Source organism: Microcaecilia unicolor, unplaced genomic scaffold, assembly GCF_901765095.1.
Source record: "Microcaecilia unicolor unplaced genomic scaffold, aMicUni1.1, whole genome shotgun sequence".
NCBI classification, from domain to species: Eukaryota; Metazoa; Chordata; class Amphibia; order Gymnophiona; family Siphonopidae; genus Microcaecilia; species Microcaecilia unicolor.
Genome location: NW_021963223.1, coordinates 68,251 through 83,512, shown reverse-complemented (window position 1 = coordinate 83,512; position 15,262 = coordinate 68,251). Strand labels below are relative to the sequence as shown.

Genomic DNA, 15,262 nt, shown 5'->3' with positions numbered 1-15,262 from the left:
GGCATCAGGATTGGAGCATTTGAGTTTGTTTGGATTTTAGAATTAATTCATTCCTCTGGTGTCTCCATGTTCCTCTGCTGGCATACATGCATTTCTGGTCTCGTGTGCACGGTTTATATGTGCTGATAAAGAGTGACCAGCATGCTCAGAGCAGCAGAACTTTCCCTGCATTGTATAAGTTTAGTCCACAATTACAAGAACAGCTGATGTAGGAATTCATGTTACCAGTTTTTAGCAAATCCTAAAAGTTGTAACTTCTCCCAGTCTTGGTAAATCAGAGAGATGCGGCTACACTGATGATCAGAAACATCTGCTAGGCCCAGCCTTTTACTCTGGGGACAGACAGATGTTTCAGAGTAGAGATCTAGGTAAAATACAAAAGGTAAGGAAAGGACGGAGTAGGAAGAGGAGAAGGTGGTAAGAAGGAGGGCTGGAGGGAGGAAAAGGAGAGGAGGAACATTATATCAGTCTTGGGCTCTGCTGTGTATCTCTACATATACTGAAGGGATTTCAGCCATCTTCTCTGGGGTCTCATTTCTTTTCCCTCCTACAGTGCTTTCTCCTATGCCAACAACTACAACGCGGACATTCGCCATGATAATATTTACATCACAACCTACTTCAGACAGATTGACGCTCGCCGAAAAAAGCAGGTGGGTGAGAGCCTGGTGCTGGAAGTAAAGCAGGGTAGCCTGTCCTCTGTGCCTCCAGCTGGTCAGCCCAGCAGGTATTGAGCTCGGCCCCTATGCCTCCAACATGTCCATGCAAAATAAGGTAAGTACCTTCTGTGGCTTAAAACTCTACTTTCCTCCCACTCACATTCTCATGTGCAAGCAGAGCTATTAGTGTCTGCTCTAGTGTATTGCTTGCTTGAACAACTTCCTTTCAACAACTTCAGATCAGAAATTCAGAAATGAGCAAATGACATATATCTGAATATACCTATGAACCATAAAAGCATTCCAATGACAGTCTCATGGGGGGGTGGGTGGGTGGGGTGGAGAGATGGAAGGGTGATCAGAGGTTGAGAAGGCAGAATAATGTTATGGTTTATAATGTGCAACTTGATATCTTCCAGGGACATGTGTCGTTCTCTTTTTCAGTTTCTTTTGGGAGTTTTATTTTCACTCATTTTTGTTTGGTGGTTGTCGGAAGGCCAGCTGCATCTGTCAGTTGGTTTCTGGTATATAGATGTTTTTATATAGCTATTGTTGATAGAGACTGTGGTGTCTAGAAAGTTGACTTTTTCTGTGGAGTCATTCAAGTTTGAATTTGATTGAGGGATGATATGCATTGAAAAGTGCAAAATTGTTTGAGTCTCTTCTCCCTCAGTCCAAATCATAAAAATGTCATTAATATACTGGTAGTATTTTAGGGGTTTAGTATGCTGTGTACTGAAAAACGTCTTTCCCAGTTTTACCATGAAAAGGTTTGCATATTGTGGTGCCATCCTGGTGCCCACAGCAGTACCCATGATTTGCAGATAAATAATATTATTTGAAATGGAAATAATTGTGAGTTAGAATTAATTTGATAAATTTTGTAATAGTTCCTGGTGTGAATTGGTGGTCCAAGGTGGATGTTTTTAGGAATTTATCACATGTAGCTATGCCATCTGCATGGGGAACGTTGCTGTATTGTGAGTCTACATCCATTGTGACTGGAAGCAGCTTGATATTTTTCAATTTGTTCAGAAAATCTGTGGTGTCTTGTATAAAGCTGTTTGTTTTGTGTACTAAAGGGAAAGGGAATGGGACTTGATATACCGCCTTTCAATGGTTTTTACAACTACAATCAAAGCAGTTTACATAGTATGTACAGATACTTATTTGTACCTGAGGCAATGGAAGGTTAAGTGACTTGCCCAGAGTCACAAGGAGCTGCAGTGGGATTTGAACCCAGTTCCCCAGGATCAAAGTCCGCTGCACTGACCACTAGGCTACTCCTCCACTAAGAATCCCCTTTTCTAAACCGCCGCTCTGTATGTACTACTTGGAAGAATAATAAAACGACTATTTAAAAAGCAGAGCAAATAGGCCGCTTGCTGCGGGTGTGTCTCTGATGTTTGCTCACTCTCTCTGATTTCTTACAGAAAAAGCGCACACTGTTGCCCCTGAGGAACGGAGAGACTTCGAACTTTATCTTCCCACTGTCCCCTAAAGTTCAGGGGCCTGAGGTGATGAGCACGGTGAGGACTTTTCAAATGCTGAGGGAACACCAGACTGGGGTCAGTACAGAAAGGAAGCTCATGTTGACAAGCGAACCACTGGGAGGGAACTGAGATGCAAGATTTATTGGGATTAATTTACCACCATTTTGAAGAAATTCACCTAAAGCAAGTTTAACCTGGACGTATAGCAATAAAAAAATGTTCAATAGTGGGGTACAGAGTGTAAGGAAGGGACTCCTAAGGACTGCGTCACTCCTTTGCATCTTGTAATGAATGACTAAATGATGGATTGAGGGAACAGAGACTCTCTCTCTCTCATTTTCCTAGTCTAACTGCCCTCCCCCCTTCTTTTTGCAGGTCCTGTCACTAATACACACTCTCCCACTGGCAATCCTGCTCTCCATCCTCTGTGGCACAGATTACATTCTCTACAAGCTGTTCAAGCTCATACACAAGCATTCCTTCATTCAATACGAATTCACAAGTGAGCAGAAAGGGCTCTTTCTGGGTGTGGGGGACTTGTCAATGTCCCAGTTGAGTTCCTGCACGTGCTGCCTTGCCCCTGTGGTGACAGGTGGTCAGCTTCCCTGCTGCCTGTGTCCCTGTATATCTACACTAATCCCCTCTGTCTTTTTTCTTTTTCCATAATAGGCCGACACCACCTCGAGATTCACGTTGGAGGTACCGGATTGTTGGCAAAACTTCTACGTGGTACCATTGGAGCTTTGAACACCTCTTCTGAGATGACAGTGGAGTCCAACAACCTTCGTAAGTTTGGGACCCTTTCTGAAGAGGAAATCCCACATCCTAGCCCAGCTGAATCTGGGCTTAAGTTCTGCAATAAACTCTGAACCCATGTACAGAAAAGGCACCCTAAACAGGGAGTGAAAAAGGCCTGTACCTCTTTTTGTCAGCACTCTCTCAGCCAGTGTTTGTCATTAGCAGTCTCTCTGAGAGCCTCTGACTTCAGTACTCCCTTCCCCATTGCATCTCATGGATGACTCTCTCTGTTGTCTCCTTCAGATTGCCTTCCAAAGCCTCACGCCATGTCCTCCAAGGACTACTTGCACTCAAGCCTTCCCATGGTCTGCCTCCTCCTGCTCACCTTTCTCCAGGTGTATATATGCCGTCTCCGAAGAGTTGTGACCTCCTTCTACTTCCCAAAGGTAAACTAGTCACCACTCCTCAATGGTATCCCAGGAGATCCAAGTTTCCAGATTTATTAAAGATTTGCTATCCCGCCCATGAACAAAGTTATCTGAGGGAAATGGGACTTGATATACCACTTTTCTGAGGTTTTTTTTTTGGAACTACATTCAAAGCGGTTTACATATATTCAGGTATTTATTTTGTACCAGGGGCAATGGAGGGTTACTTGACTTGCCCAGAGTCAGAGGGAGCTGCAGTGGGAATTGCACTCAGTTCCCCAGGATCAAAGTCCACTGCACTAACCACTAGGCTACTCCTCTACACCAGCTGTTCTGGCATTGCAACATACATTCGTTACTACCTTGACCAGTCCAAACCAGTTTTACTCCTCTCTCTGGACCTTTCTCAGATTTTGATATATATAGTTGATCACACTATTCTTCTGGACAGACTAAGCCATCTCGGATTCAAAGGCACGGCTCTCGTCTGGTTCTCATCCTACCTTTCGAATCACTCTTCTGCACGCCAACACACCAACACACCAACTTACATTGTAATTTAGAGGGGAAAGTAAAGAGACTAGGTGACAGAATAGATGGGCTGAGGACAGAACTACATGAGTGTGTGGGGGAGGGGGAACTGTGTGGTCCAGGCTGGCCCCAGTGATCCTTGAAAATCAAGGAGAAGGGTTAGTTGGAAGCACTCATAAACAGAAAGGGCTTTGAGGTTCGTTTTAAATTGTTGCAACGAAGATTGTAACCGAAAGACTGCTCAGGGCCTTGGACTGAAAAGATGGTGCTTCGTGTGCTGTCGTATACAATTTCCCTAAAAGAGGGAGTGTGTAGGCATTTTGCTGTAGTGATCTCATCATACTAGTTGGGCAGTAGGGGCTTAAGATCCGAAAAAGATATGGAGAATGACCAGATTGTAAGACCTTAAACTAGAAGTAGAATTTTGTAAGTGATGCCGTGGGTTACAGGTAACCAGTGAGCTGCTTTTAGAAGGGGGATTGCATGGTCAAATTTCTCGGTGCCTAAGATCAGTTTCATAGCAGTGTTCTGTATTAGTCATAGTCTACAAAGGTCCTTAACTTTATTGGGGAAAAGGACACATTTTGATTTTTCAGGGTGTAGGATGAGTTTGTTTTTCATCAGCCAGTCAGTTGGGAGCCAGTAGGGTCCAGAGGGCAAACTATCTGGACGTCATCAGCATTTATATATAATCTGTGAGATCTAAAGACTGCGTGAAAGTTGAGTGGGGTGCGAGGAATATGTTCAAAACAGTAGGGGCTAAGAAGGATCCTTCTGGTACTCCAGCAGATGGTGAAAAAGATGCTGATAGCACGTTGGTGTGTTGGCGTGCAGAAGAGTGATTCGAAAGGTAGGATGAGAACCAGATGAGAGCCGTGCCTTTGAATCCGAGATGGCTTAGTCTGTCCAGAAGAATAGTGTGATCAACTATATATATCAAAATCTGAGAAAGGTCCAGAGAGAGGAGTAAAACTGGCTTGGACTGGTCAAGGTAGTAACGAATGTATGTTGCAATGCCAGCAGAGCTGGTGTCTGAAGCCAGTTTTGTTAGGATGTAGTGCATTTGTCTTGTCAATGAAATCTTGAAGTTGAGAGTTTACTACGGATTTAGTAATTTTTGCAACAAATAGGAGGTTGGCAATGGGATAGTAGCCATTGGCAATTTGTGACTGGTTGAGTACGATCTTTAAGCTTCGGCCTTATGATTGCATGATTGCATGTTTCTAGTATGGTGGAACAATGACCTTCCAAGTTCCGAGAGTCTGGTGGTGATCACGGCCAGAACGAAAAGGAGAAGATCATCTAGGAAACATTTTATTAAGCATGATGGTACGAATTGTGAGGAGCTGTAGTCAGTCTCATACATTTAATAGTGGTAGAGATCCCCTGCTCTTGACGGATTACTCAACTGAACCTCAGCTTTGCTCCTGAGAAGCGGGCTGTGGGACCCATGAGGATCCCTGTGTTCCACCACTTTTTCTGCCTGGGGCGTCCTTTCATGGGTTTCTCTCTTCTGCAATCCTTTTGTTTTCTCAGAGAGAAAAACGGAGGGTTCTGTTCCTCTACAATGAGACCATGCGGAAGAGGATTTCCTACATCAAGTTCCAGAGGAAGAGGATAATGAGGAGAGCCCGTATCAGCAAACTTCTTGTAAGTACTGTACTGCAGTACAGTCTTTTGGGGCTGAGGGGTGCCAGTGTGGTACCGTTGGCAGAGAGCAACCATGAGAGGTTATAAGCCAGGGATGGGAGCGTAGTGAATGCCATTAGAAAATTATCCCACAGAGGAAGAGGTGGAGGGCCTAGCTAATGGTCTATCCTTGGACCCTGAGGGACCACCGGAGCTAACTACTGCTTCCCTGTCTATCCTTCCCCTTCCGCCTGGCCTGGCTTTATCCCAAGTAGATAGGAAAGTTATTTGAAGGAGCAGCAGTTTCCACAAAGAAGAGACACACACATTTTGAAATGCTGAACTCTTACTTCACCAGAGTCTGGTCCAATCCTGGGATATCTTAGAGATACACAGATACACTTCTTAGCTCTACATTAACTTAACGTAGAGCCTGCTATTTCAACTTGGTACTCCTGGGAATGCAAATAGTGCTGTTAGGTGCCAGGTTCATCTCCTCACTGGAGTGTGCATTTCCCCTAAAGGTGGACCATGGAAGAAGCATAAGGAGAAATCTTGTCAGATGAGTAACTGTGGCCTCCTTCCTTTTTTTCCAGGCCCGGGGTATGGTAGGTAACCTGTACCACTATTGTCCCTTCCTGCGGAGGTTCCTAAGGCGACGCTGCATGGTGTGTGACAGGGTCCAGTCCAAGACATCCTGGATGTGTAAGACCCCCTCCTGTGGGGCTGTGTACTGCGCCTCCTGCTGGAGTGATATGAAGCAATTCTGCTTTGCCTGCACACCCTACGACGGCTTCATCTCTGCAGACAGTGACAGCGAGCACGACACTCGCTATGCCAATTAAAGCCTGGATGCAAATTACAGCTCAGGCTTTGGATCAATGCAGAGTATGCAAGATGCTACGTAGAGCCCGCCAGCATTTTAAAATATTGACCTGGCCTCCATTTACTGAACATACATTTTTCAAACGATAGATGTGTTATTTTCTGTCCTGTATAAATCTGTACAAAGTTTGACTTTTTATTCCAGGTCTGCTGATACTGTGGGTGCCTATGTTTATTCTAATAAAAAGCTGTCATACTGCCTCTGTTGCTGTGGGTTTGTTGCATTGCATCTGAGAAAGACTTGTGGAGTCTGCATGGCCCTGGATGAATGTGAAGGTGGCCCAAGGCCAGTGGTGTGCTGGAGCAGGCTCTCACGGGCTCGCGAGAGCCGTTTGTTAAGTTTTTAAGAATTTTGGGAGCCGCTTGTTAAAGTAGGGCCCTCCATGGCTACTTTAACAACTGGCTCCCAAAATGTGGGCTTGGTCCCCCTGCTGAATTCTCTTTTACTTTGCTGGTGGGGATGCTGAGCCCTGCCAGCCAAGTAAATAGACTGCTGCTGCTCCCCGCTCCTTGTTTCCAGCTCTGAGCAGCAGGCTGGGACTTTTCATGCAAGCGCAAGAAGGTTCCATCATGCTGCTCAGAACCAGAAACAAGCAGCAGAGAATGGTGGCAGTCCATTTATTGGCTGGTAGGGCTCGGTAAAGGTATGCCTAGCGTGCCCGCACAAGGGAGGGGAGAGAGAGGCATGTATTCCCCCCCCCCCCCCAAATTTCAGGGCCGGCTATGCCCGGAGAGAGAGCCCGTTGTTAAAAATTTACCAGCACACCCCTGCACAAGGCAACTTTTTACAGTCTTCAGAAAGTGTGTGTGTGTGTTTTTTTCCGAAGTCACACTGTACCTTGATGTTCACCTTGGTGTTGGCTCTCCCTGAAGCTTGGCAAAGGTTTTTTATTTTTGCAAGAGTCTTGCATCTGGAAGATGGTTGTCCTGGCAGGGCTGTGTTATGAGGGTGCATAAAGGGCAATTGCCCTGCCCCACCCAACCTTGCTCAAAGTAGACCAGAGTGCATCTTTGGGGCCCATGCCTGCACTTTGGGGTGCCTGTCCCTGGAGCTTAACAAGGTTTTTAAAAATGTTTGCATGGAAAATGACTGCCCTGGGCGAGATCTTAAAGGCTCCGGGTCATCGTTGCACCCCTGATGGGGGCTGTGATCTCCCAGTCCCCTCATTTCTGGGGTTAGTACGTGTGCAGTGGGGTGAAGGTGGCAGAGTCACGCAGGTAAAGCCCCTTCGCCGGTCGGCCGTCACTCAGGCCCTTAGCCACGCCCCTCCCTCCCCCTCTTCCTTGCCCCGCCTTCCTAGGCTCCGCCTCCCTCCCTCTGCCTGCGGTGACGCTACGGCGGTGCCCGGAATCAGGGCTGGCGCGAGGCAGAAGGTTGCAGGAGGGAAGCGACCTTGCAATCAGCGGCTCTTGCAGGGACTTGCATGAGTTCTTAGCGGGGTGGGGGGCTCAGATCATGCCTCGGCCTGAGGGGGAGGGCGCTGGAGCTGTGCGTGATGTGAGGCTGCCCCCCTGCCGGCACTGATTGAGGGAGGAGGTCGGGGTGCAGGTGCCCCCCCTGCCCGTGGGACTGGCTGAACATGGAGAGGACCTGCGGGTTACTGGTCTTGTGCTGGCTGTGCTGGGCGAGGGGGGAGGATGGTGCCCACCGAGGATCCAGATGGTCCGAGGACCCGACCCAAAGAGCAGGTAAGAAGCAGCTACAGGTGGATCAGAAACCCCTTCCTCCTCCAACCCCACCGTCCCTCCCCTTTAGTCCTCTCCTTCCCACTCTCAGTGAAGTGTAGCTGGTCCTGGCTCTGGTAGAACCGGGACCAGCAACACTCACCTGCTACAATGTTGGTTCTGCATAGAGGTGGCTTTGCATAGTTACATGTGGGTGGGGGTACAAACTGGGTACTGCACATACACTTTTTAGGTGCAGAAATTGGAGAGGGGACAGACCAAAGGTCCATCAAGCCCAACATCCTGTTTCCAACAGTGGCCAATCCAGGTCACAAATACCTGGCAAGATCCCATTCCCTCACTAGCAGTGTCACCCCTTTTCCTTCTTTGATTCTCTTCATTCCTGTTAATAAAGGAATTTCCCAGGATAGACTGATAAAGGATCTTCTGGTTCTCTACTGATAATGGTTCTCATAGACAGTCCTAGGGGTCCCAAAGGGGGATAGCATAGCACCTCTAATGTTTGGGTCCACAGAACGGGCAGATCTGATGGTGCTTTTGCCTCACCGCAAGGGTTTGTGCTTTTGATTTTCCCCGCAGATTTCCAAATCCAGGCATTTCATAGGGCAGAACCAGGACTGGCTCAGTCTGATCATTTTATTTAACAGATTTCTATCCTGCGTTATCCCGGAATCAGGGCTGGCGCGAGGCAGAAGGTTGCAGATGGTTGCAGGAGGGAAGCGACCTTGCAATCGGCGGCTCTTGCAGGGACTTGCATGAGTTCTTAGCGGGTTGGGAGGCGGGGATAGGGCTGGGCAGACTTATACGGTCTGTGCCAGAGCCGGTGGTGGGAAGCGGGACTGGTGGTTGGGAGGCGGGGATAGTGCTGGACAGACTTGTACAGTCTGTGCCAGAGCCGGTGGTTGGGAGGCAGAGCTGGTGGTTGGGAGGTGAGGATAGTGCTGGGCAGACTTATACGGTCTGTGCCAGAGCAGGTGGTTGGGAAGTGGGGCTGGTGGTTGGGAGGCGGGGATAGTGCTGGGCAGACTTATACGGTCTGTGCCCTGAAGAGCACAGGTACAAATCAAAGTAGGGTATACACAAAAAGCAGCAAATATGAGTTATCTTGTTGGTCAGACTGGATGGACCGTGCAGGTCTTTTTCTGCCGTCATCTACTATGTATCTAAAGGTCTAAGCTGACCTGGAGGGAGATGGTAAGTCTTACCTGCTCCTCTCCCAGTTGTCCACACCACGCATCTCCTGAATTTTCCATCCCTTTGTGGGAAATGGAGAACGCCAGTAGGGGAAAGCTTGAGCTGTGTAGCCACCCATTGCAAGGTGGGATGGGTTGATGGGGTACCTGCTCTGGTAACACGAGTCATTCTGTTCCTTTCGGTCCTGGGGTAGGGGGGTCTTTGTGGATGTGGTTGGGTTGCATTTGGGGGTATTTATATTTAATTGAGACCTCCACTTATCCAGCCAGGATTGTGGGCCCATCCCACTTTTGTGTGGAGGCATCCGTACCTGCTGCTGGATGGATGGTTGGGGTGTTCAGCTGTTTGGGTGTGAGCAGCACATGTCATCTGGGCTGGTAAAACTGGTTCCTGTTGCCTCTGTCTGTCTTGGTGACTGTGGATGCCGCTGAGACACATTGGGAAGAATTTGTAACAGAGAATGTAGCCAGGTGTTAGGCTCTCAGCCCTCGCTGTCACCTTAAAAGTTGAAGTATGCAATTTCATCAGCATTTGGAACAGGGGGGGGGTTCAAGACGTTAAATCCCCAGCTATCATAGTCTCTTTAATGCTTGAGGAAGAGATCTTGGGATGGTCTAGGAAGAGGGTGATGCCAAAGCTTTGCCTCCACCACCCCACACGAGAAAATGATGGTCCTCTGTACTGAGTATTGTAAAAAGTAAATTGACGACATTCAGTGTTTTCTTCTAAAGTTGCTTCTTGAGTCTGTTGTGTTGACGAGTCTCTGCCCAAAGGTAGTAGCTCTAATTTTTTCAACCTTTTATTATATAAACATGTTAGCTTATCCAGTAACCAAAAACATAACATAACCATTCTGGGTCAGACCAGTGGTCTTTCGAGCCCAGTATTCTGCTTCTAACAGTGGCCAATCCAGGTCACAAGTACCTGGCAGAAACCCAAACAGTAGCAACACTCCATGCTACCGATCCCAGGGCAAGCAGTGGCTTCCCCATGTCTGTCTCAATAGCAGACTATGGACTTTTCCTCCAGGAACTTGTCCAAACCTGTTTTAAAACCAAATATGCTAACTGCTGTTACTACATTCTCCGGCAGTGAGTTTAGCTATTTTTTTTGAGTGAAAAAATGTTTCCTCCTATTTGTTTTAAAAGTATTTCCGTATAACTTCATTGAGTGTCCCTTGATCTTTGTACTTTTTGAAAGAGTAAAAAATCGATTCACTTCTACCCGTTCTACACCACTCAGAATTTTGTAGACCGCAATAATATCTCCCCTCAGCCACCTCTTTTCCAAGCTGAAAAGCCCTAACCTCATATGGGAGGAGTTCCATCCCCCTTTATCATTTTGGTCGCTGTTCTTTGAACTTGTTCTAATTCCGCTATATCTTTTATGAGATACGGCAACCAGAACTGAACACAATACTCAAGGTGAGGTCACACCATGGAGCGATACGGAAGCATTATAGTCTTGGTCTTATTTTCCATCCCTTTCCTAATAATTCTTAGCGGCTTTTTTTTGTTTTTTGGCTGCCGCTGCACACTGAGCAAAACATTTCAGCATATTGTCTACAATGATACCGAGATCTTTTTCTTGAGTGCTGGACCCTAGCATAACTATGGTTCCGATTATTCTTCCCAAAGTGCATCACTTTCCATTTGTCTACATTAAATTTCATCTGCCATTTGGGTGCCCAGCCTTCCAGCTTCTCAAGGTCTTCATTCAATTTTTCACAATCCGCATGTGTTTTGACAACTTTGAATAGTTTTGTGTCATCTGCAAATTTAATCACCTCACTTGTCGTTCAATTTTTCCAGATTATTTATAAATATGTTAAAGAGCACTGGTCCTGGTGTAGATCGCTGGGGTACTCCACTATTCACCCTCATCCATTGAGAGAAATGGCCATTTAACCCTATCCTCTGTTTTCTGTCCAATAACCAATTCCTAATCCACAGAAGGACATTGCCTCCTATGACTTTTTAATTTTCTCAGGAGTCTCTCATAAGGAACTTTGTCAAAGCTTTTTGAAAATCTAGGTACAGTACATCAACTGGCTCACCTTTATCCACATGTTTATTTATGCCTTCAAAGAAATGAAGCAAATTGGTAGACTTTTCTGTCCAATTCAACCACTAGGAGTGGCCTAGTGGTTAGGGTGGTGGACTTTGGTCCTGGGGAACTGCGGAACTGAGTTCAATTCCCGGCACAGGCAGCTCCTTGTGACTCTGGGCAAGTCACTTAACCCTCCATTGCCTACCGCATTGAGCCTGCCATGAGTGGGAAAGCGCGGGGTACAAATGTAACAAAAATAAATAAAATAAAAATAAATCCTATTCTTTATAATAGTTTTCCTCTATTTTCCCCAGCACTGAAGTCAGGCATACCAGTCTGTAATTTCCTGGATCACCCTAGAGCCCTTAAAAAAAAAAATCAGCGTTAACTTGGCCACCCTCCAGTCTTCAGGTACTAAGGACAATTTTAACGACTTACAACAGATCAGTAATTTGATGTGTGAGTTTTTTCAGTACCCTGGGGTGTATGCCATCTGGTCCAGGTGATTTATCACTCTCTAACTTGTCAATTTGTCTCAGTAGGTCTTCCAGGTACACTGAGACTTCTTTCAGTTCTTCTGCATCTTCACCTTTGAACACCATTTCCGATACAGGGTAGATCTCTTACACCTTCTTTCGTAAAGACTGAAGCAAAGAATTCATTCAGTCTCTCCGCTATGGCCTTGTCCTCCCTGAGCACCCCATTTCCTCCTTCATGATCTAACAATCCCACGGATTCCCTCACAAGCTTTCTGCTTCTGTTGTACTCGAAAAAGGCGTTACTATGAGTTTTTGTCTCTTTCATGTTCTCTTTTAGCCTTCTTTAACAGTGCTTGGCATGTAGCTTGATACTACTTATGTTGCTTCTTATTTTCTTCATTTGGATCCTTTTTCCATTCTTTGAAGGATGCTGTTTTGTCTCTTAATACCCTCTTTCATTTCACCTTTTAGCCACGCTGGCTGTCGTTTTCTCTTTTTTTCCCCCCACTTTTGTGAATACATGAAATACGTTTGGTCTGGGCTTCCACAATGATATCTTTAAACAATGGCCATGTCTGATTTAAAGACCTAAGCTTTGTGGCTGACCCTTTCAGCTTCTTTTTAACCATTTTCCTCCTCCTCACTTCACTACTGCCCAATGTAATACTCATGGGCTCACACCAGCCTGGTGTGTTATGTTATCTTATCACATATTAACATCTCCTGAGTTCTCTGTTGCCACTGCTGTTCCTCACTGCAGAGGTTTGTATTCTCCAGACCGTATTTATTTATTGGGATTTATTAACCGCCTTTATGAAGAGTCACTCAAGGTGGTGTACAGCAGCTACGGTTTAACGTAAAACTTACAATTTTGTTGATAGCATAACAATAGTAAAATGTACAATGAAACCTAATAATAACAGGATCAAAATATACACATTTAACAGCACTGAAATTCATCAACAGGGATGTAATATGATGTCAACATAATACTAATGAAACATCTGATAAGCAGAACATAAGATATGATAATACTTTTCTACAATACAACTTACCATACAGCTGAGGGGCCAAATGCAGATATAGATACATAAGTACATAAGTAATGCCTCACTGGGAAAAGACCAAGAGTCCATCGAGCCCGGCATCCTGTCCACGACAGCGGCCAATCCAGGCCAAGGGCACCTGGCAAGCTTCCCAAACGTACAAACATTCTATACATGTTATTCCTGGAATTGTGGATTTTTCCCAAGTCCATTTAGTAGCGGTTTATGGACTTGTCCTTTAGGAAACCGTCTAACCTCCTTTTAAACTCTGCCAAGAGGACAAGATTTAGATTGTAAGCTCCTTGGAGCAGGGACTGTCCTTTATGTCAATTTATGTTCATCTGTACAGCGCTGCGTAACCCTAGTAGCACTCTAGAAATGTTAAGTAGTAGTGGTACAGAGTCAGTTTGGATAAATAAATGGGTGGCTAAACTCAAGGCACGTTCTTTGTACAGTTAAACAAGATGTAAGGAACTGATCTAAGTTCTAGTATGTGTTGCAAGCTAGTCCGGGTGCAGAACGAGTCACCCTATGTATTAAAGGCTTGGGAGAAGAGCCAGGCTAATGCACAGGGATTGCACATGTCTCAGCAGACCAGTCCTGCATGGAGGAGTAAGAGCTGAGGGCTGAGCTTCCCTGGCTGCCTCTTAAACCACTCTAGGTGTGTAAGTAGGTGTAATTGGGACGCTCCCAGTTCTTCAGACTCTGCACCAACTTGACAAGAGGAGCCCAGTTCTGGAAAGTGCATCAGCAATGTAGAGTTAGTGCAGTAAATAAGGCTCACCTAGACCTTTGTCTACCATCAGAAATGCGGAGATGGGTTTCTGCTTTAGAACACAGGTGCCCAGTGAGCAAACTCCTTAATGTGTTTCTCACACCCAAGCGTTGGGACAAGTTGGCACCTTTTGCTTTTCAACTGCACTATTACAGAATGGCTGCAAAACAATCTGTCCCAACTAAATCTCCAGCACTCGGGCCTACGTCCCCTCAGCCTGTAGGACTCTCCAGCACTCGGGCCTACGTCCCCTCAGCCTGTAGGAATCTCCAGCACTTGGGCCTACGTCCCCTCAGCCTGTAGGAATCTCCAGCACTTGGGCCTATGTCCCCTCAGCTTGTAGGAATCTCCAGCACTTGGGCCTACGTCCCCTCAGCCTGTAGGAATCTCCAGCACTTGGGCCTACGTCCCCTCAGCCTTAAAGTGCTCGAGCCAATGTTCCCTCTGTCGACCTGAAGGAATATCTGGCGCTTGGGCCCATGTCCCCTCCATCCAGCCTGTAGGAATCTCCAGCACTCGGACCCACGTCCCTTCCACTGAGCCTGAATGTGTTCAGAATTTTGTCAGTTTTCGCATTTCAAGCCTGAGGCCTTGTTTTCTAGCACAAGCTGCTACAGTCTCTTCTGCCTGGCTGTTCCTATGGTTTTCCAGAACAGTGGTGGACTTCATCACCACACTTTTCCAACGTCTCCCATCTGTGGCGGGGACCCTGGAATGATGGGGGTTTCTCCAGTTCCCACTGTAGTTTCGGACCTTCTTTGGATCTCGCTACACCTGAGCTTTTGAAGTTTTATCCTACAGGCAGTGGTTCACTCAGGGTCTCTCACCAGTTCAGCTGTGGTTGACTCTTTGTGACATTCATATGTTGCCTGACAGAGGCTTGTTTAGAGGCACTTTGGGGTTATCATCAGAGATGGGGGTGGAAGGCCTCTCTTATTCTCATACACACAGGGGGCTCCTTAGTGAACATGGGAAAGAGGTGTTATGCAGGATTGCTGGCATGTGAATCTTACCCCCTTCCCTCCATATTTTGATAATGTCTTTCCTTTGTTTTGCAGATGGAGGTCCCAAAAGGGACCAGCCGACTAAATCCCAGGAAGTGCTCGTCTATGTAGTGGGGGAGCATGGAAGCCTCAGCCTTGAGGAGGCCCTGAAGGTGAGACCGAGGTTGTCCTTTTTCCCCTGTGTGAGGGTGTGGGGTGTCTGAAGCTGGGGGTGACCCTTGTTCTTAGGAAGAGGCATTTCTTTGTGCTCAGCTTCCTTCCCTGCTCATATTTTATACCAGCCCTCTGATCTTCCCCCTCTACCCTGTTTAAATCTGTTATTTGACAAGGTGTTGGTGGGTGGGTGCTTTTTTCTGTTCTGACATCTCACTGACTGGGCCCTCCACCCCTTGGCCGGATAGGACCTGCCCTGGATTCCTCTCTCCCCCTCAGGCCCACACCCCTCAACTGCAGTAGGAATGACTGAGGCATATCCTTTGGCTCAGGGCTGGAAGGAAGGCCCTGCTACACGATTACTTAACCAGGGCGCGTCTCTTCCTTCAGCAGCAGAAACAGCCGGATCCCCACGAGGCAAGCTGGTTGGCGTCCAGCCAGAGTACACAGAGCTCTCGTGCTGCTGCATTCAAGACCCCTTCTCTACCCACCATTGTTCAGTCCCTGGAGTTC

General features: G+C 46.7%; 2 protein-coding genes across 6 annotated transcripts in view; both read left to right on the top strand.

The window, feature by feature from the left end:
• LOC115459085 (E3 ubiquitin-protein ligase DCST1-like) overlaps positions 1 to 6,520 on the top strand; it is a 40,914-nt gene extending 34,394 nt beyond the window's left edge. The window contains exons 13-19 of the mRNA XM_030188952.1: positions 554 to 653; positions 2,093 to 2,188; positions 2,528 to 2,654; positions 2,822 to 2,938; positions 3,194 to 3,336; positions 5,386 to 5,499; positions 6,075 to 6,520. Coding sequence (XP_030044812.1) covers positions 554 to 653; positions 2,093 to 2,188; positions 2,528 to 2,654; positions 2,822 to 2,938; positions 3,194 to 3,336; positions 5,386 to 5,499; positions 6,075 to 6,323 — 946 coding nt within the window. The 3' untranslated portion in view covers positions 6,324 to 6,520. The remainder of the gene's footprint in view (positions 1 to 553; positions 654 to 2,092; positions 2,189 to 2,527; positions 2,655 to 2,821; positions 2,939 to 3,193; positions 3,337 to 5,385; positions 5,500 to 6,074) is intronic.
• A 1,178-nt stretch (positions 6,521 to 7,698) lies between these two features.
• LOC115459083 (disintegrin and metalloproteinase domain-containing protein 15-like) overlaps positions 7,699 to 15,262 on the top strand; it is a 38,683-nt gene continuing 31,119 nt past the window's right edge. For all 5 annotated transcript variants that reach the window (XM_030188947.1, XM_030188948.1, XM_030188950.1 and 2 more), the window contains exons 1-2: positions 7,699 to 8,052; positions 14,651 to 14,748. In XM_030188947.1, the coding sequence (XP_030044807.1) occupies positions 7,944 to 8,052; positions 14,651 to 14,748 (207 nt within the window). In that variant the 5' untranslated portion in view covers positions 7,699 to 7,943. The remainder of the gene's footprint in view (positions 8,053 to 14,650; positions 14,749 to 15,262) is intronic.